Here is a 21,696-nt window from a genome sequence, read left to right as displayed (position 1 = left end):
TCACCTATTTCACAAGAAAAATAGAGACTAATATGAGCCATGCTAACTATTTCAATTATATAAATATCATTTGTGTTAGCAATAAATATTATATTACTAATTATAACACAAATAGTTGTGATGTGAGTAAAGCAGGTCCCTGGCAGCAGATGGCCCCTAACCCTAAACCTGAGAACCTGGTGCCACGTCTTCCCCAGGTAAGAGACGCACACTCACCCGGCCGTCCTCATGATGTTAAAGAAAACGTGATTCATCAGACCAGGCCTCCTTCTTCCATTGCGCCATGATCCAGTTCTGATGCTCATGTGCCCATTTGTAGGCGCTTTCAGCAGTGGACAGGGGCCAGCATCGTCACCCTGACCGGTCTGAGGCTACGCAGCCCCGTACGCAACAAGCAATTTGTGCTACAATAGCTCTTCTGTTGGATCGGACCACTCGGGCCAGCCCTCGCTCTGCATGCACATCAATGAGCCTTGTTGCCAGTCCACCGGTTTTCCTTCTTTGTTAGGTACTGACCACTGCAGACGGGGAACACCCCACAAGAGCCACAGTTTTAGAGATGCTTTGACGCAGTTGTCTAGCCATCACAATTTGACCCTTGTCAGAGTCACTCACATACTTTCACTTGCCCATTTTTCCTGCTTCCAACACATCAACTTCAAAGGCTCTATCTCCCATACTTAAGAGACTTTAGGAAACACAAGCAGGCCTGCATCATGGGGGCACTATGGGCTCTTTAAGATATGATGGTGTCTGACCATGAAGGGCTTTGTTTTAAATTGATGTTAAAGCTAATATGGGAGAAATATGATCTGTTTTCCGGATTCCTGTCATTACATGTGACCCCAGAATGCTGAAAATCTACGTAACTGGTAAAATAAGATGCTTCTATTGATGAACTCTCGCCTTTTGTTCTTCTATATTTGTCACAAGTTCTGTTTTTTTTTATTCATACACTGTGTCCCTTTTTATTGAAGATTTACTAAACATCTATCACTTCCCCTTCTGACATCAGTTCCCCCTCACTGACTGTGTTGAGTGACCTCTCATTCCTACTTCCTCTTCTGTTCCTGCAAAGCAGAAGCACCGTTTTAAAGAGACACTTTAAAAGAGAGCCTCCTCCACTGCTGTCGGCTTCACCGTTTGGTTTGATCAGCAACGCACACGGCCATCACCATGGAGCAGAAGGTGGGTGACAAAATACGCTGAGATATGTGAGAAACATTTTAAATGATGAGACTGTGTTTATTGTTGGATGTTGAATTAATCAAAGTATTGTTATTTACTCCTAATATCAGGATTCTCTGGTAAAGGGAGGCGTGCTGGTCGTCCATCAGATCCAAGAAGGAAAGCATCAGTACGAAGTGGAAAATGTGATGAAGCACCGAAAAGGAGAGAAAATGTTTGTGAGGTAAAAGACACTATCGCACTCTTTCTCTCATTGTGTTCTGACCTAAAGTGACCTTAAGAGTTTCTACAGCTTTTGGTTAAAAAAACAAAACAGCTATAAAAAAAGTTGCTTTATAAATGTATTATAATCAGTCATATATATAGCAAACCCCTTCATTTGTGTCAGACTGTTACGAGATAAAATACAAGAATAATTTATTTTCAACAGAACTTTTAAAAACCAAATCATAGAGAAAATTAAAAAGAGACATGAACTTCTGTCCTCAGTGCATCACCTTCTGCCTCTACCATGTGGAGTCCCCCTAGGTTCAATTCTTGGTCCCATTTTTTTTCTCTCTTTACCATCTCCCCCTGGGATTGATTTTTAAAAAACATGGCATCTCTTACCACCTTTATGCAGATGACACACACATTTACCTGCCCCTAAAAAGAAAGGATGGCAGCTCCCTGAAGTCTTTGCTGGAGTGTCTTAAGGACAAACTTTTTAAAAAGTAAAACCAAAGTCCACGGTGTTTGGACTCATTGGTGCCTGTGATGCTCCTCTAATGGACCTGGGCTGCCTGTAACCGTATGTAAAACCCATGGTTACCAACCTGGGCGTCAAGATGGACTGTGATTTTAAATTGGATAAACAGAAAAAGTCTTTAGTTTATTCTGTTATGTTATAGAGGCTTTGCTTTTATCTCAACCTGTTTGGACTACTGTATTGATCATTATGTTGGCATTAAGCAACGGCTATCAGTAGCTCAGCAGTCATAGTAAGGAGCTGACGGGTGTTATGCATTTTCAGGGCCTTACTCGCTTTCTAAGAGAACATCGGGCCTGCAGTTTTTTCAGAAAGAAAAACATTGTAGGAAACAGATATTGGTCCAGATGCTCTGCAGCGCTTTTCTAGAATGTATATTGGCTTTAAATGAGTAAAGCTAGCTACATTTCTAAATCAATATCATAATAATTAAAATAATCATAAGTTATACCTCTGAATAAAGTACACAGCTAATGTTTGCTTTGTTGTTTCTCAGGAGAGGAGACAAACTGATGCAGGTAAACGGTGTGGACCTGCAGGATCTCAAACCAGAGGAGTTAGCACAAATGTTAGCTGAGGGTAGTCCAATGCTGGTAAGTTCACGGGTCCTGCACACTGAGACTCTTAAGGGTACAGTCCCTGTTTCAGTTCTGTTGTAGAGTTTACTGCAGTGTCTCAGTCTAACAGGTCAGTTTGTCACAGCATCTCTTGGATGCATTAAATAAGTCTACATTCTAAATCCTTCCCTTTTTTCTCCCACTTTCTGATGTTCAGACGGTGCACAAGGCCGGCGTGATGAATGAGCACACCGGGCACTCGTCCCCGTCTGAGGACACTTTGCGTCCCGTCTCAAAGGAAACCACTACACTCACTTTCTGCATGGAGATGAAGAGGGAGGAAGACCTGGACGGGACTGATGCGGGGCAGGAGGGAGAAGGAAAGGATGATGGCGATACAGAGGAGGAGGTTTGCCGACCTGATAACGGGGTGAACGGGGAGGGAGGGGATCTGCTCGTTATTTCCATGGTGAAGACCAGCATATCTGTGGTGAGAGGGCGGGGCTGTGACAAGGGCAGTCCCTGCGGGGGGTGCCATGGGACGGGATGCACCTATAATGACGTGGTGGTCGTGTCAGAGTCCCGGGAGGTGGTGCTTGGTGAGTACGTTTAAATCATCACTGTATTGTCTTCTTTTCCTACTCGCTAACATTTTAGATTGTGGTTACACAAATGTTCATCAATCAGTCAATCAATCAGCTTTTCTTTATACAGCGCCAAATCACAACAAAAGTTATCTCAGGACACCAAAAAAACAATTTTAAAATGAGTCCTTTCAAAGTAAAAGTCCTTCATAAACCTGCTTAAGTTAAAGTACAGAAGTATAAATTTACCCTATGTATCAAGAGTTTTCACTCTGCATATAAAGACCGGTGTGACGTTCTTTTTTAAATTTAATTATCATTTATTATTTTATGTACTGTATCTTACATTATTATTAATACTGTTGGCTGAAGGATACTGTTATTTCTGGTTGATGAGAAGCTGCTTTTAATAACTTTTACACAGTTTGGTAGATTAGTCGAATGGTTCCCAACCTTTACTTCAGACCCCCAGTGACATTTTTTTCAGAAAAACTGGAGGATTCTTGACCTCTTAGAGAAAGATTTATGGCCTAGAAAGGTCAAGCAAACATAAATGATACAATTACGCATGTTTAAATATATTTCAGTCTGATCACAGAGCAGATTTATGGAGCAGTGTCTCTATGCAAGCCTTGTTTAAGCCTCAGGGGTAGATGGTAGCTCAATCTGTAGGGACTTGACTTGGGAACTTGAGGGTGACCGGTTCAAGTCCCGGTATGGACCAAGCGTGGAATTGGGTAGCTGGAGAGAGGTGATAGTTCCTTTCCTGGGCACTGTCGAGGTGTCCTTGAGCAAGGAAACTGCTCGTGCAGACATGTGCAGCCCCCTCACTCCGACACCTGTGTGTGTCCATAGGGTCCTGTTTGTGCATGTCTGTTTTTCAGGCCTTTGTGCGTGTAGAATGTTTGTACTAACGGAGTGAAAAAATGTAATTAAAGTATGTCTTCTCCTATAGATTACATACAAACTGAGTAACTTCCTTCTATTGGTATGACATACTCATTTAGAGCTAAAGAAGGAACTCATCATCTGTGATAAACAGAGACAAGATACTTTTTTTATTCTTAAAAAATGGATACAAAACATGATCTCCACCCTCTCTCATCAATGTGTTTTATTTGACACCTTCAGTTCCAAGAGGAGGTTTCAAGCAGGAAAAGCACGCAAACTATGAAATCAGACACGTGGCCTCCCACCAGTACCTGAGAGGTCTCTGTTTGCAGAACTCCGTCTACACCTCACCCAATCCAGGTTAGTGCTTTAAAGACACAGGCAATGATAATTATATTCTCTACTTATCTATGAATTCTAATAATAGTTGTACAGCTTGTATCATGTAACCTTATGTCTGTTGTGTTCAGAGAAGATCACCATCTACTCCTACAAGTCTACTTACATGAGCTGGTTTGCCAAAGGAAAGCCGGTTGTCCTAAACTTCACCGGCTCCAACTGCTTCCTCAAGTGCTGCAAGGAAGGCGAACGGGTGCTGCTGCGAGTGGAGGTAAAAACATTTACTGAGCGAGTGAGATCATGTAGTTAGATTTACAGGAACATCACACTGTAACAGTTCGGGAACAGAAGTCAGATTTTGTTCCTGAATTTCCTCTCATTTACTGTCAAAGCTGGAGAGGAAGGGTGTGTTGTTTCAGGCTGGAACAACAGCAAACTTAGGTTATTGTCTTTAATGGCAAAATTTGATAGTTTGAAGCATCAGCAGCGTAGATTGACAGGATGACTATTGTTTGACTGGTCCATCACAACAAGACAACTATTGGACAGGTTCTAGGTTCCAGGTTTTAGGTTCATCATCTGGGAAACATGAATGTATTAACAGTACTTTAAAGAATCAGCCTTGTAGTTGTTGACAAATTTTGCTGCATAAGTCAACTTTTTAAACAGATTGTTGCGATACTGTGAAAACAGAATTTATTCTGCTTTTCACTACCGGAAACCGGTGGATTGCCCCCTCCAGGTGGGGAGTGAGTCTCTGCCTCAAGCGAAGGAGTTGAGGTATCTCGGGTCTTGCTCACGAGTGAGGGTAAAATGGATCGTGAGATTGACAGGCGGATCGGTGCAGCATCAGCAGTAATGCGGGTGTTGTACCGGACCGTTGTGGTGAAGAGGGAGCTGAGCCTGAGGGCAATCTTTCGATTTACCAGTCGATCTACGTTCCAGCCATCACCTATGGTCACAAGCTTTGGGTAGTGACCGAAAAGATGAGATCGCAGATACAAGCAGCTGAAATGAGTTTCCTTCAGTGGGTGTCTGGGCTCAGCTTTAGAGAGAGGGTAAGGAGCTCAGAGTAGTGCCACTTCTCCTTCGCGTCTAAAGGAGCCAGTTGAGGTGGTTCTGGCATCTGATTTGGATGCGTCCTGGGTGCCTCCCTTTGGAGGTTTTCCGGGCACGTCCAACTGGAAGGAGACCCCGGGGCCGACCCAGAGCTCACTGGTGGGATATATCCTGTCTGGCAACGGAACGCCTCGGAATCCCCCAGGAGGAGCTGGAAAATGTTGCTGGGAGGGACGCCTGGGTCCCCTTGTAGAGCCTGCTGCCACCGCGACCCGGCCCCGGATAAACGGAAGATGATGGATGGATGGATAGTTGCGATACTGTAAATGAGAAGTAAGGGAAGAAAGCCTGTGGAGGAGCTGGAGATCGAACTGCCAACCAACAATCGACTCTCCCTCTGAGCCACAGCCGTAGTATCAGAAAATTTCAGTATTTGACTTGATGTTGTCGCTGGAGGAAAATTCAGGGGATCACCTGAAGTCGGTGCGACACATTATCTGGGAAACAAAATGTCCTGACCCTCCTTCCAACAGTTGTTGAGGTTTATCTATCTGTACCAAAGTGATGGACAGACTGAATGACCGACATCCATCTTTATGTGGTGTTAAATAGATGCATGTTATAGAGAACTTTATTTTGACATTTGTGATTGTGATACTTGAAAGTAAAGCTTCCTGTACTCTCCGTGTTTGTTTCCGTAGACGTGTGAAAAGGCGAGGCTGAAGCAGATCTCCAAGACCGACGAGAGCACCCTCTCCTTCGTCTTCTACATGAAGTCCGACAAATCACATCGGAAGTTCGAGTCAGCGCTGCACCACGGCTGGTTCATCCAAATAGTCAACTCACAGGTGGTGAGAATGGCAGAGAGGGATGGAGGGAGTGAAGATCACTCGTTCCTCTTCATCATTCAGAAGTGACGGAGAGTCACTTTCTGCAGGCGGATTCTCAGTTCTCAGTCAAGTCAGTTTAACGTGTGAAATTCTCTCGTGAATTTCATTTAGGACTTGATATTTACACAGACACAAAACGCGGTTTCTCTGTGTCATAATCTGCTATTGCAGAAGAGCGTAGATATGTATCATACAAAAATATCTCATTTCGAAGATGTGGTTTTTTGTGTATATCTGTTTGTTTGTTTACACTTATTTTGTTATTACACGGCTATGTTAAATACTGGATTCTGATTCTGATTGTTTAATAATGGCATTCCAAGGTCTGTTATTTCTCGATAACAGACTGTTGCTAGGGATTCAGCTCTAATCACACTATCCAGAGGACTAACTGTAATCATATCAAAAAAAAGAAATGAGACGAAACGGCAGAGAGAAAGCAATAAAGGAGAGGAGGAAACAGAGAGATTGACGGTGATTAAAGATGGTGAATGAAAAAGAAAATGTAAACAGACTCTGACAATGACGAGACAGAAAACCTCAATCAGGTCATTTTAAGAGGGCTACAGAGTTAACCATTGTTTTGGACGCAGCTCTCACTGTGAGTGTAAATAATAATTTTCAAATTAATAAAATCATTTCGTAAGTAAATATCTGTGTAATAAGCAGGATAATGCACAGTGAGCAGGTTGTTATCGCGGAGGTCCTGCTCACACCATCGGGGTTCCATTCCACAATAACAACCTGCTCACTGTACATTATCCCTTACATAACAACCTGCTCACTGTACATTATCCCTTACATAACAACCTGCTCACTGTACATTATCCCTTACATCATTTCTCCTCTTTGGTAACTTTTGTTGTTTAAAGTGAATTTTCAAACTGATAAGTAAAATAATCCTTTAAGAAATGTGATAAAAACTTTATTTAAAACTGTTTTTGTACATTATTAGGTGCTATATCTATATCTATAAACATGAATCAAATATATTAACACAAGTATAAACATTAATGTAATTGAATACTTTCTTTGGTATGTTGCCATTTCCTGATGCACCTATACTGCAGGCGTGCATCAGCAACATTTAATTTGATATTTTAGAACAAGTTAAGGTAAGAAACAGTATTACAAACATGTCTGACCATCAAAGCCTTTTACAGAATCTTAAACAGTAATGTGACAGAGATCATTTTCTCATCCTTTTCATCACCACTTGACACTTAAACAATCTGAAAATCCACATTACAACAACAACAGGACATGTAGGATCAATTCAATTATAAAAATGTAGTTCTGATGATTACAATGTTAAAAATCTGAAAAATGTACCATCTAAAAGGACCTGCACATTAAATAAAGTTTGAAACAAATACATGTTGTCTGTTTGACATATATATCACTGCGTGCATTCATGAAGTTATGATAACTGCATTTTAATATACTTTGACATACTTGAATTCTATATTAAATTAAATTACTATAAGTATTTTCACATTTTAAAGTATATTAAACCAGTGTTTCCATTTATTTCATGCATATTTAAATTTGTCAAAGACAGTTATAGACAGTGTGTTCATTAAAGCATACACAAAGTACAAGGTAAACATCATTATTTCAAAAAGGCTTCCCTAAACACACTTAAAAAAACTTAACGCTCTCCAAAGAACAACTGAATTTATGTGTTAAATTGCAACTAAATACAATTACGTGTACTTTTTACAAATATATGTAAGATAACTATCTGTGAGGGTCAAACTCCTGCATAATTAAATCTTTCCTACATATACACATTGAGCAGTTATGTTGATGTTTGTTAGGGGGCCCTGCAGCACAGACAAGCCTCATGAGAGCACGAATTTACACTTCACCATGTTTGGATTATGAGTCTACTTTACATAAGTGTTAATGACAGCTTCCCTCTGGTCTTCACTGACTCAGAGTCCAGTTTGTTCGTTGTAACTGTCATCATAGGCTTTGTTGACGTGTCCATCAATGTTTGTGTCGTAGGGGTTCTCCGCAATTTCATTTACAACCTTTTTCCTAAAAACAAACAAAAAACAAAACATGACTCACAGTTATGAAAGTAACACGTCTGACATGGCAGAAAAGGGTACGAGGCCAAACTCACTTCTTGCGCTCTCGGACACCAGAAACGACGAGGTAGACGCCCGCTAGGACCACGATTCCCATTACGACCCCAAACACCACCAGCCAAACCTCCACCGGCTGCTCAAAAGGAGGAGCCAGCGTCGGGGGGATTCCCACAAACTCCAGCGTGTCGTCGTCCAACTTGAAGGCATTGTTGATTCGGCCTCGACTTAACCTGGGATCAATATTGACATGGATTAATTTCTTCTCGAAGCTATAAAAAGTCTCCAGAAAGTTCAAACGGAGCTGTATACATCAATTTTAGCAATTTAACAAAAATACCCACAAGATTATATATAGACTTTAATAAAGGGTAAAGAAGCACTGGCAGCTCTGTGTTCACTATCTTAGCTTATAGTGTGAGCATGCTAGCTTTAGCCAGTTAGAAGTTGGGAGTGTCATTTGTTTTGCAGGTATTTGGTCATAAACCAAAATACTGGACAACAAAGAGTTTTCATGTTGACTCTTTGTCTGGAAACTAAACTGTTTGTATCTATTCATCCAGTATTTAACAGGTTAAGTGAAATCTTTAGCCTCCTGGTGGCAAGTGAGAAGAATTCATCCTTAGTTCCTTCCAATAGTTATTGATATATTGTCCGGACCAAAGTGGTAGACCAGTATTCAAATCCCTGGAGCTAGCATGACGAAAAATTGTTCCTAACTAAATGTATTTAGCTTTAACAGCTACTTAGGACGTCTATAGAAAACAAATTAAAAAAAACATATTGCACTCAGTGTTTTTGAAAATGTGTATCAACCAAAAGAAGCAAGTTTCTCACCGTATGGCCGCCTCCAGATCGCTCTTTGAAACATATGTAGCAGGACTTTCTGGAACTGTCACCACCACGTAAAAGGAGATTCTGGGAGATTCCTCATACGTGATTACGTTTTCAGATCTAAAGGATGCAATCCGAGAAAATTTCATTAGAAAAATATAATAACAAAGATGAAAACAAAGCAAACAATATCTTCAGATTTGTGGTAGAAGGTTGACACTCACGTGAAAGGCACTGTCTTGTTCATTTGGCTGTAGTACTGCCTCAGAGCGTACGCGATGTTGGCCTTGAACAGGAACAGCTCGTTGCTGTTCCAGGTGTACTGAAACACAAGTGAGTTGATTGATATTTACCCTGACATGGAACACACTGATGTTCACTTGAAAGGTACAAAATGAAATCCAGGTGTTGTCAGGTATTCTAACTAATAAAGTAACAACACTTCTAACAATGATTCATGATACTCACAGCATCATCGCCCATGGCAGCCTTCAAACTTAGTCTCACTTTGATGGCGTACTTGGAATCTGTAATAAAACAATGCAATTATTAACTCAATTAATTATTATTCGGCTGGACACAATCCTTGTTTCCTGTTGTCCATGTTGTCCCGCCCTTGACCCTTTCATGGGTGTCATCCCCGCTCTCTCCTCCCCTGTTTCCTGCGCTATTCAATGCCCTCTCTCTCTTAATAAAGGCTTGAAAGCCCCCCCAAAAAAGATAAGACAGTAACAATAAAAGTATATATATATTAATTCGGCTTTGTAAACATGAATACAGTCATACTTGGTGCACAGGTGCCCTTTGGCATGTACATGGCTTAGTGAAAAATGGTGCGCAGTCCCATAGCAACAGTAAGAATTCTTGCTTTGAATCTTCGGTGTAAGAATTAGCAGCAGCGTACGAGAATCTTACACACTTTGTATAATAAAAAGCACATTCCAGTGAATTAATGTGGTTTGACGATGAAAACATTTATCATGAAAACAGCAGTGACATAAGTCTGTGTTTTTCCTACTTCTTTAAAAATGTCCTCAGGGAGTTTTTGTTGTTTTCATCAGGGCCAGCTTGTTAAGTGACATAGCAAATATTTCATCAGACACTACACCAAGTACTTCTGAGTCACACATATTACATCATGATGAGAGAGTTGTTTGTCTACTAGTTTAAAGGCCCCCGGGGCAACTTTAAGAATCTATCAACAAGTATTAAATTATCGTGTTTGTTGTGGACTACATTAACACTTCACAGCAACCTAAATACACTCAATTTACTGTGTGAATTGTGCTTTTTTTGGCTAAAGTTAAATGACAAGATTGAAACCACTCTCTCTCATCTGTAAGCTCAAGCCTTGAGATTGTTAGCCTAGCTTAGCATTAAGACTGGAAACAGCTAGCCTGGTTCCATCTAAAAGGGAAAATAATCCACCTACCAGAAGCTCTGAAACCTTTTAATTCACACATGATATCTCTCTTGTTTTTTCTGAACAAAGCTAAAGTGTCAAAGGAGAAAAACTGAAACAGAAACAGTTCATGGGGCGCTGGTTTAGCTAAGCGGTTAAGAGGCTCAGTCCTCGACGCAGCAGCCTCAGATTGACCCTCGGCCCTTTGCTGCTTTGCTGTTATCTTAACTCTCTCATCCCACATTTCTACCTCTATGTATCCACTGTCCTACCAACCCAATAAAGGCAAAGGCCAAAAAGTAATCAAGAAAAAAAGAAACAGTTCAGCACATAACCCCCCATAAAACCACAATGTGCTGTTTTTTTTCTACAGATTAAATAAAGAAAATCAAATGTGTTGATTAGTGAGCTTTAGAGGCGCTGCTTCTGAGCATGCTAAACTTTTCCAGGTTTTTCGCTAAGCTAAGCTAACCAGCTGCTAGCAGTACTGTCATATTTACCATACAGGCATGAGAGTGGTATTAATCTTCTTAAGAAAGTAAATAAGTATATTGGTCATTATTTTAGTCCTACAAATCTTCATTGTGAGTATCTCTTATACTCACATGGGTGTACGTTTGTCTTCCAGCCCACGACCCTGTTGTGTTTCTGGTTCTCGTTCTTCAGCCAGACATAAAGCTTCTCGAAGTAGTCCAGCAGGGGGCGGGCGTCCATTCTAGTGTCGCCGGATATCGTGTCTAGAGCCCGAGTCCAGGACTGAGACCTTCCCAGCTCCAACATGTCCCTGACAGAAAACATTGACGATGATGGTGAATTACTGCTGCACGTAAACGTAACCTGTGTACCACAACGGTGTAAGATAATAAGACATGAGTCCATACCTCAGCTTGGTTCCTGCTTCTTTGGATCCAGTGATGTCACATGACGACAAGGCTTCAGTGTGATTGGCTGCGTCGCAGAGCGCCTTTTGGAACTGGAACTGGTAGATGGTTCTGGTGAAGTACCTGTTTACACAACCAGCGACAAACACAGACACACAGGTGATGTTTGAAAGCAGAACTGGGAGAATTAGTTTTAATCTGGACCCTGATCTTTTTTATTTATATTGTCATAGCTCATCCCTCACAGTTTCAAATACTCAGCCACTGCACAGGGGTGGGATTTTATACAGCTGACATGAACAACCAAAAGCCAATCAAATACATCCAAATATATGTTTTTACTCTACTGAAAGTAATTTTAAAGAGTCTTAAATTAACATAGATTTAGGCTTTTCTTAAACAGTATTTAAGCTACCTTAGTTTTACGACTGTTTTAACACTGCCCGTTCGCTTTCTGCACTCAAGCTTTTGTTGCCTGTGCAACAAGAATGACAGTCCAAGTGGTCTGTTCATGAATAATCAAAAAATTAAAAGTAAAAAGGCGACATTACGTGGTTATTATAGATGGATAGACGAATACCCTTTAAGTTTCTCTGGGATGCAACAGGAAAACAACAGCCAAGTTTGGAATGAGTAGCTCTGTTGTAGCAGAACTGAACAGCTTGAAAGCAAAGCAATTGGACTTTCATGTAAAGTGAAACTGCATCAACATACACAGAGTAACTAAGTGCGGTAGTTCAGAGGGAACTGGAAAAAAAAGCCTTGTTTTGAAACTGGAAGGATATTAGAAATACTGAAGAATTAGTTCTGCACAAAAAATGCTTCTTGTTCCTGGACCAAACTTGTCAATCATCCTTTTTACAGCATCATATAACTCATTAAAAATAAACTTGTTAGAAAAATGAACACTTGGACGTAAATCAGCATGATAAGAACTAGCTATAATGACAGAAACCATGTTTGAGAAAAATGTATTTGACGTGTATTTTGATTTTATAGTTTGACTCATGTCCCATCTGTTAACATGGAGGAGGCAGGCTTTATGACCTATACTGCAGCCAGTCAGCAGGGGGCGCTCAGTATGTTTTGGCTTCACTTTTAGGGAGCTGTCATGTCGTCCATCGTTTTATACAGTCTGTGTATCCGACCCACAGGCCAGATAAATAATAACACACAGTAACCCTCTTGGCGAAGCAGATGTTCACTAATTCCAGGTTCAAGGTGTCAAATGATTTCATTATTTAATTTCCTTGATGCAGAGATTTAATCCGGGTAGTGTTACCTGATGAAAGAATAGTCTCCAGACACGTGGAACAGAGCGGGCGGGTCACAGTAGGTCTCATCTCTGGGCACTGGCTCCGCCACCCCGACCAGCTCCCTCCTGATGACAACCGAGAGTCAGAGCTGATACAGATGCAGGTTACACAATATGAAACACAAAACTAAGTCCACTTTAGATATACCAGACTAGTTTATATTCAAGCCCGTATTTGACCTGAGCTGATTTACCTATATTATATTATAGGATTATACCCCTAAACTCTACATTGCTTACTTCATCTCCCACCAGCGCTGCATCCACTCATCCTTGGTGATGTTCCCTGCAAACACCTGCCACCTCCACTCCTCCAGCATGTAGGTGAACGGCAGCGTGGCCACGATGGTGAGCGCCTGCTTCAACAGGAAGTTGATCTCAGTTTCTGCAAAGAAAAGAACACAAAATAATTGAACAAATAAAAAGAGGAAAGGTCAAGAAGCTGTCTGTTACCGGCATAAACATCATTTTATAAAACAAGATTTGAACTCTAAAAAGGACATTTAAACACGATATTTATTTTATTATTTTTGGGATCTTTCAGTGAGCTTACTATAAAACCGAGCCGTGTTTTACATGCTGCACTTAATAGGCTTTTTATGATGCCTATGTGAGACACTGTAAGTAAATGAGTTGACTAACAGTTAGCAGAGGGTCAAAGGTCAGGTAAACAGGTGACTGCGGGTGTGTCATGGTCTGTGCAGGTGGCCCAACAGGTGCTGAAGCTATTTATATCTCACATGCTGTTCGAGCAGCCAGGGGAATCATTTTTCCATCTTCAGAGACTGAAAACATCTCAGCAAATCTTTGTCATTGGGGCTTTGTAACTCAAAAGTTAAACCTGTAATAACATTGGTGTTTTTTTTGGCCACTAGAGGGCAGTGAAAACAAAAACACTAAAACTACTGCTAAATTTTAGATGCTTAAACCTGCTTAATATCCATAATTATACAGTTAGCTAACAGTTAGTTCCGACCAAGTAATCTGATCGGACAAGAGGCATTCCATAAGTGCTGATATAGAGAACATCATCACTGAGACTTTTCACTCTGTGTATCACTCCGCCTCAGCCAGGTGTTCTGAAAACTGTTAATTACCATTACAGCAGAGCGTGTATGTCTACAATGATCAAGCTGGTACCCCTGAGTCATACAACAGGTTGATGATAAATTAAAACAAACACATAAATGTACATGATGAAAAACAGCTGATCTGTGGTAACCTGTAGACACACAGGTGCAGGAGAATGTTTGGGTTGCTCGGCAACAAAAGTCCAGTTTCAGTTCAGTTGTGGAACTTGTTGAGTTGGTGGAGCAAAAAATAATCTGTTGTTGATTGTTACTGTTTACTACTATTTGCTGCTTGTATAACTTACAGATGTTGTACTGAATATCATCACGGATTTTCGTCTTATAGCGATGCTGGCAGTCACCAAATAGCTTCAAATATATGAATATTTCCTTCTGGCTGATCTTATTTGCTTTTTTGCTCAGAAAACCAGTCAGAGATCTTATTTAGATTTGTGATCTGAGACATTTGGAATGATGGTGAAAACAGGGCCGTAGTTATTTCATCCCTTATTATATTGAATATGGCAGTTTATCATGATTTGTACCTTCATCGTAAACAAAGTTAGCCGGCAGGAGACCCAGGCTCTTCAGGTGTTTGGGCGTCGCGGCAGAGAGGGACATGATCTCTCCGACGGCCTCGTGGAAGCCCTCGTTGGCTCCGTCCCTCAGCAGGTAGGTCAGGTTACGGTAGGCCATCTGGTACTGGTTGTGACCCATCTCATGGTGCACCGTCAGGAAGTCGTCCATGTTGACCTTGGTGCACATTTTGATCCTGGGGATGGCACGGGGGAATCGTTGTTGTGTCAGCAGTTATGATGTATGACACAGACATGGCAGGGTGCCTTATCAGACATACTTTATCAATAAAACCGGCCGTGAAATAACGTGTTTCTGATGAGCCACATGTAACAAACACTGAAGCCCAAGATCAGTCAAATATATAATGTCCTTGCTTGAGGAGACAGGTGGACTCACATGGTTTTATGGTCATTTTAATCTAAAATGCTTAAAGTTTGACTTTTAGAAGGAGTTATATTTTACGTTTGGAGAAACTTTGGTACCACAGAAACTTAAACGTACAAAACAGTCGCTGCTGGGGCAGCTGTACTGATTAATATTTGACAGCACAAAGACCTTGGCTATCTTTATCAGCAGGAAAGAATGACTCAGAGATTAATCGATATCATTGTTCGAGCAGGTTCATATTTATGGCTTCATGTACTGATCTACAGAGAGATTACTTTTCTCAACGCAGCATAAAAAACATGTAAATCACCTCACGTGGCTTCAGTTTAATTCAACTGCTACCAAATTATACTGCACGGCTGGGTGTGTTTGTGTGTGTGAATGACATGTGCATGTGTCCTACCTAAAGTCCTCCCTGTTTCCCATGTCCCAGGCCGTGGGGTGGCACACCACCTTGCGTCCGTCGTTGGGCTTAGTCAGCATCGAGTTGTCCCAGAAGTTGGGGAACATCTGGTACAGGCCGACAGACATGAAGAACTTCTCCGCTTCTTTGAAAAGCTGTTCCTCGGTCCAGCCCTGAAATTCAAGGAGACGTTCGGTTCAAGCAGTTGATTTTAATGTCTTGTTTGTTGAATTTCTTTATGCACTAAAAGTTTCCTTTATATTGTTTAATATACAAACAGAATAACAGAATAAACCAAGCTGTGCTGTACCTTCTCCACCATAGTGTTGCTCACATCGATGTCTTGTTTAGCGGGGTAGGGGGTGGACAGAGAGTACAGGTTGGTCCAGAATCTTCCCCACATGTCACCTGAACAGTCAACACAAACGGTCATTAACTTCACTGAGATACTTTACACCTTGGTCAGATGTCTGTAGAACGAATCCTTTCAAAGGTTTTTTTTTATTTATTTTGTCTATTATTTCTGAATTTAAAGGTGGAACATCGATCCAACAAAGGATGGATGTTGCATCTATTAGTATCAGCTAAATCAGGAATACATACGAGGTCATTTGTTGCATTTCCTTTCCTATGTAACAACATTTATCTGGATTATCTTTAATCTACTTTTGTTTTTAACCACATCTCAATTTAAATATCTCTGAATACATATGTTAAGCTCATTTTGCAGGTTTTGTCGGTGATAGTTGATCCATCCCTGAAAAATCCTGAAAATTAAAACTCAATCTGTCGTGTACATCACCCTGTTCAGACCTGGTATCAACATGTTTTCTGAGTGGGGTGGCCTGTCCGGGGCACTCATGTGGGGATAGCATGAAGTATTACAAACATTAAAGTATCTAAAATATGTTATGTGTATATTTTTTAACTTTAAAAAGTAACACAACAGAGCGACAACAACAACATAAATCTTCTAAAATTAATTCTTTAAGGGCTCAAAAAGAAGATGTAGGTCCAGAATAACAATTTAAAGTATTAACAAAAGCAAATGTGCTACATTGAAATGCACAGAGAGCTATTCACAGCCTGTTGCAACACAGGCCAAATATTAACACTCTGACAAGGCAAATCATAGTTTAGGATTTTAGGGTATCACCTTGGGTGGCCAATCAGATTTCAAGGGGGGCCCAGGCCACCCCCTTGAAACGCCCATGCTGGGACGCATTTATCCACATACGTCTGACTCTCTGCCATCTTTATATTTAGGAGTTGTCATTCCCTGTTTTGTTTGTGTACTTCCTGTTTCTAACTTCCTGTTTCAGACTTTTGAGCGCTTTGTATTTAATCTGTGATCGATGATCAGAGAGGACATTTAACGTCTCTGCATGTGACAATAAAACACTGAATCTTTGCTCTTTAATGAAAGGGAAGATCGTCTGGTGTCGACTATGTGACGGTTTCTTCTTCACTATGAGGGAAACATACCGAGCAGGTGAGCCGGCAGGGTTCCTTCGGAGTCCAAGTGTCCGGGGTAAACCTCCATGAGTTTGGCTCTCACGTAGGCATGCAGCTCCTTGTACAAAGGCAGGATCTAAAAAAAACACAATAAATGACAGTTGTTAATAACAGATTCACAGATTCAGTCACACGTCTCACAAATGTAAAGACAGGTGTAAGTGTCAGCGTACCTCTTTGTATACAGCACGGACGTCTTCCATCAGCTGATCCCTGTTGTACTTGTACTTAACTTCCTCCTCAATGGTCTCATAGTTATACCTCCAGTAAGATCCATAATCCTCAAACCCTGTTAGTGAGTGTCAGAGAGGACAGGGCCAATTACGTTTCAATACAGAACAGTGAGGCTGCCGTCAGTTAAACATTTAAAACACCCTCATGATGAACACTGTAAATCACTCCAATGCTACAGCCAGTCTCATGTTACCGTTCAGTTTGGAGGCTTCGTTCTTCAGGTCCACATAGTCCTCGTACAGAGGCCTCATCCTCTTCCCCACCTCCCTCCTCCAGCCCTCCCACACATGCAGACGCTCTGCGTAGTTTGTGCTGTTGGCCATCACGTGCTCCAGGCCTGAAAACACGGGAACACAACGCACATCAATGTTTGTCTTTTTATGAAAACAAGTACGATAGCAGAGAGCACAAGTAAATATGTTTAATTTGCTGCTATCTAATGATGATTGACACTTTTATTCCACTACATCTGGAAGGGAAATATTGTACAGCTACAGTAACCTTGTCCAACAATGACTTCTGACTTTTTTTACATTGTAGTAGAGCTACAATTATTTAAGTGAAAGATCTTAGTCACCACCACTGTATGGTAGAAGTTTATGAAAGTACTTATATTTTAAAGATACTCTATCACAGATTAAAGATGTTTAAAGTCCTACCAAAGTAAGTGTGAGTATTGGTATTTAATTAACTTATATACAGCTAGGTTGTTTAGGGCTGCATGGTGGTGCAGTGGCTAGCACTGTCTCCTCACAGCTAGAAGGTTCCTGGTTTGAATCCCAGTTATAGGGGGCCTTTCTGTGTGGAGTTTGCATGTTCTCCCCGTGCATGTGTGAGTTCTCTTCCTCCCACAGTCCAAAGACATGCTCGTTAGGTTCATTGGTGACTCTGAAATTGCCCGTAAGTGTGAGTGTGAGCGTGAATGGTTGTCTGTCTCTGTGTGTCAGCCCTGTGGCTGACTGGCGATCACTCCAGGGTGTACCCCGCCTCTCTCCCAATGACAGCTGGGATCGGCTACAGCCCCTTCGACCCAGAACAGGATAAGGGTACTAGATAATGGAAGGGTGGATAGGTAGTTTAGTCCAGTGGTTGTGGATCTATTGGTGTTATGCCCCCAACATACATCTGAGGAGTTCTGAGATTAGTGCCACTTTAAACCGTATTAATGTTGTGTCCTTTGCTGCTTCTGAAAAATAGTGGATTAATCTGCCTCCTTGCCATGAAAAGTTTATCAAAATAAAACTATCTGCGGGGATTGAAAGTTCAATATCTCTGTGGTGGAAACGTTTACACCTCAGAGACATTTAGACGGGGGACAAGAGGCCCCAACTTAACACTGAGGGCCTAAAAGACTTCATCTAAAAGGAGAAATACATAATTAGAAATAGTCAAGTGAAGTATTTCACTACTACTTTCTACCAGTGGAAACATGAAGGTTTGATACTGCTTTTCCACCTGTTTTTTTGTCACAGTTAAAAACAAAATCACTTCCGCTAAGTTTTACAGAATCTTTTTCCGTTTCTGAGCGACTGTGTTAATTATAAACTGCTTTATCTGACTGAGGCTGACAGAAGCAGGCGGCCACGTCGCCATAACTCTTCCTCATGAACACTTACCTGGCTCCAAAGTCTGACAGTTCAGAGGGTCATCCATGAGACACACTGTGGCCGTGCTGTAGATCGTACTCATTTCGCTCATCACCTTACCCAGCTGGAGGGAGAAACAGAAGAAAAACAGAGGGATTAAAAGCTTTATTCAGATTTATGTCATAGAATTTAGTTTAAACTTTTGTTGTAGTTCAGAGGATGAAGTATCCAGGCGCATATGAGAGTGAAATTGAACATGGAGTCTTACATGTGCCGCTTTATCTGCAGAAAGAGCACCAGAGCCTTTGTCTTGCAGCAAGATGAGCTGTAATTTGATTTCTGGATCCGTCATCTGGTCGATGGGGTATGCCGCTGCCTGTTCTGACATGCTGGTGTAGAAAGCGCCCCAAATGTTCCCCTGTTCTGTCTGGGTTAAAAGAAGAAACACACACAAACTTACACCACATCTGCTTTAAGCTTCATGTAACAGAGCTGTAAAGGCCTCCGAACGCTCACCAGTTTGTCCGAGTTCTCCTGGGAGATGTCCGTGTTGTAGGCCCATGACGCCAGCGAGTAATTGTACATACGCTCCGTGGCCTCCTCGTCGAACCTCTGCAGGAACTCCCTCGCTTTGTTCTCCAGGTCCGACTGGGCAGAAGCAGAGCAGGTAACAGCCAGCAACGCTACGAGAATCCTGGCAAACATGTTGGCTGCTTCATCCACACACTAAACTGAGATGGGCTTGGACACTGTACTCGGTTATACAGTATCAATTACCTTCATGCTGCCTTGATCTTTGGACAGCAGAGCCATAACCCAGGGTGTATCTGAGTTTTCATTTACAGATAACAACAAACACTTTGATACACAGAAGTTGCAAAATAAACACTTCATTTCTTTTTAAAGGTGTTTTTGTAAAGCTCTTTCATATTTGACAAACAGATTAGTTCAGTTATCAAGAGAAGCTTCTTTCAGTTAAGACGCCTAGAGCAGGTGAAGGCCTATTTTTCCCTTAATGAATTTTAAAAAGTCAGTCACATGTTTATTACTTCTCATTGGACTATATCATTGTATTAAGGTGTAGATTAGTCGTGTCTTCGTCGCTTACAGCTGGTTCAGAATGCAGCTGCACGTGTTCTGACTGGGAATCACACGGGTACTGGCTTCTCTTCACTGTCAAGATCCAGTTTAAGATCTAATACTTGTTTTTAAGACTTTAAATGGGCTGGAACCATCATACTCCAACATGCTCCAGTCAGAGCACTGAGGCCAACACATGCTCTTGGATGAAAACCAGAGGAGACAAAGCCTTTGTGGTGTCTGCTCCTAACCTGTGGAGCAGTTTACCTGCTAATATCAGAGCGGCTCAGACCCTTGAAAGTTTTTAATCACGGCTTCGGACTTTAGGTTTTAATTTAATTACATTTTGCTCTTCTTTACTGTGTTTCATTTTACTCATATTATTTCATATTGTGTTTTAAGCTTAGACTTGGCTTTGACTAGTGACTCAGGTGATCTGAGTGATTATGGCTAGAGTATAAATGACAATAAATATAATGTGAATCATGAGAAATATGTTGAACTATGACCTCTCCTTGATAAAAAAGAACCCTTTACCTTACAGTACATGAAAACAAACAAACAAACAAATGATGAGAAAATCTTGTAAATTGTTTCTGTAACTGTTCCTTTGGAAAATAATATCTTATTTTATATCTGTTGAATGTGAATGTTTGTAGACATTGATTTTGCTATACTAAATATATCTAGCATATGTCTATGTATGTATTGACCTATTAATTCTTATGTGCAACTCTGTTAAAGTATGAGCAGTTATAAGAGCATTTTGTGGTCTACATGTATGGACATAAACAGGTTACACAGTATTTTTCTTTTTTCTTTTTTTTTGTTTGATTTTTTTTTTCAGGATCTAAATTACTCAACAATCTCTTCTTTTTTATTGTAATAATATAAATATTAAAAAAAACCAATGAATCTTATTCTAAATTTCCTCTTTAAACTAGTTTGCATCTGTTTTACTTTCATCTTTTTCTCATGGAATTAATTCTGATTGTTTTGAATGTTTTTGAACTGACTTCCTTTTTAAACCTGTTTTAAAATGTTTGAATATAAATAAAGTTCTTATTCTGTTATCAACAGGTTAGCTCCTCTACTTTCTTCTGAAGTTCTCCGGGTGTCATTTCTTAAAACAACATGACCCTCAGAGGTGACAAAAGTCAAGGAAACAGGAAACAATAGAGTTAGATGAGCCTCTAAACACCTTATCAGGTGCAGGTATATTTCCCAGCAGCAGTTAAAATGCAAGTCACGCACTGTTAAGAAATGCTGATAAGAAATCAGCTGTGAGGGCAAAGTGTATTATTTACATTTATGACCAACAACATTATCTAATAGCCTCTCTGTTTCTCTTTCTCGGATACAAATCAGTCAGCAATCTACTAAAACATCAATAAAATACAAACAAACAAAAAGCACAGCAGCAGCAGAATATAAGTCCATAAAATCTTTAAATACTCCACCCTCAGTTTAGCATTTTAAATCTCAGCTTAAGGCTTTTTTTGTTGTATTTATTTATTTATTATAATTTTATTTTAATTTAGTTGTTTGTTTATTTGTTTGCGCTTTTAGAGAGCCACTTTCCTTATTGATATTCTTTCTATTAGAGCAACAAGTAGTCTTAAAGGCAGTGCACCTGTTTCACATCCCTGGGTACATTATCTAGATGCTACAGTGCCCTCCTGTGGACAGAGGTGGAACTGCAATATAATCTCCCTAAAACACAGTAGGTTCACATTTTTAAAATCTAACTGTAAACGATATTAACTGCCCTTGATTGACACCTCTCTCTGCAGACATGTCACAGTAGGAAACAGAATCAATTAAATTAAATTCATTGTTTTTATCATTTACTGAACTGTTCCTACTGTGACAGGTTAAAACGTCTTTGTGAAGGCATAAAATAATTCTTCTTAGTACATACAGTTACAGTTTACAGGCAAGCAATGAACAATGAACACAATAAACACAACGCATAACAATCACATGAAGTCATATAAAAGGCAGACAGCAGCAGGGACACATTAGTTTTTAAGTCTTCATTTTGGCAAACTGCATGTAACC

The 21,696-nt window shown here is 40.6% G+C and overlaps 2 protein-coding genes across 2 annotated transcripts; one reads left to right on the top strand and one right to left on the bottom strand.

Annotated features, from left to right (window-relative positions):
- The first annotated feature begins 1,152 nt into the window (after positions 1–1,152).
- LOC138591412 (uncharacterized) lies at positions 1,153–7,596 on the top strand. The gene is made up of 7 exons (XM_069662007.1): positions 1,153–1,188; positions 1,299–1,411; positions 2,433–2,529; positions 2,711–3,092; positions 4,209–4,328; positions 4,439–4,578; positions 6,068–7,596. Exons 1-7 carry the CDS (start codon positions 1,177–1,179, stop codon positions 6,281–6,283), a joined length of 1,080 nt encoding a protein of 359 aa, XP_069518108.1. The 5' UTR covers positions 1,153–1,176; the 3' UTR covers positions 6,284–7,596.
- A 597-nt stretch (positions 7,597–8,193) lies between these two features.
- On the bottom strand, positions 8,194–19,260 carry ace2 (angiotensin I converting enzyme 2). The gene is made up of 18 exons (XM_069662945.1): positions 19,072–19,260; positions 18,824–18,982; positions 18,586–18,679; positions 17,163–17,306; positions 16,909–17,024; positions 16,706–16,811; positions 15,531–15,628; positions 15,221–15,393; positions 14,397–14,623; positions 13,022–13,166; positions 12,749–12,847; positions 11,467–11,589; positions 11,191–11,369; positions 9,652–9,710; positions 9,408–9,505; positions 9,187–9,303; positions 8,388–8,582; positions 8,194–8,299 (listed from the first exon to the last, which is right to left on the bottom strand). The coding sequence occupies exons 1-18, from the start codon at positions 19,258–19,260 to the stop codon at positions 8,194–8,196; spliced, it is 2,427 nt and encodes an 808-aa protein (XP_069519046.1).
- Between the last annotated feature and the right edge of the window lie 2,436 nt (positions 19,261–21,696).

Source organism: Semicossyphus pulcher, unplaced genomic scaffold (genome assembly GCF_022749685.1).
Source record: "Semicossyphus pulcher isolate SPU_LCO1_2020_fin unplaced genomic scaffold, fSemPul1.0.p SCAF_1, whole genome shotgun sequence".
Classification (NCBI taxonomy): Eukaryota; Metazoa; Chordata; class Actinopteri; order Labriformes; family Labridae; genus Semicossyphus; species Semicossyphus pulcher.
Note: the sequence above shows the minus strand (reverse complement) of the source record. Positions and strands in the feature narration are given on the sequence as shown.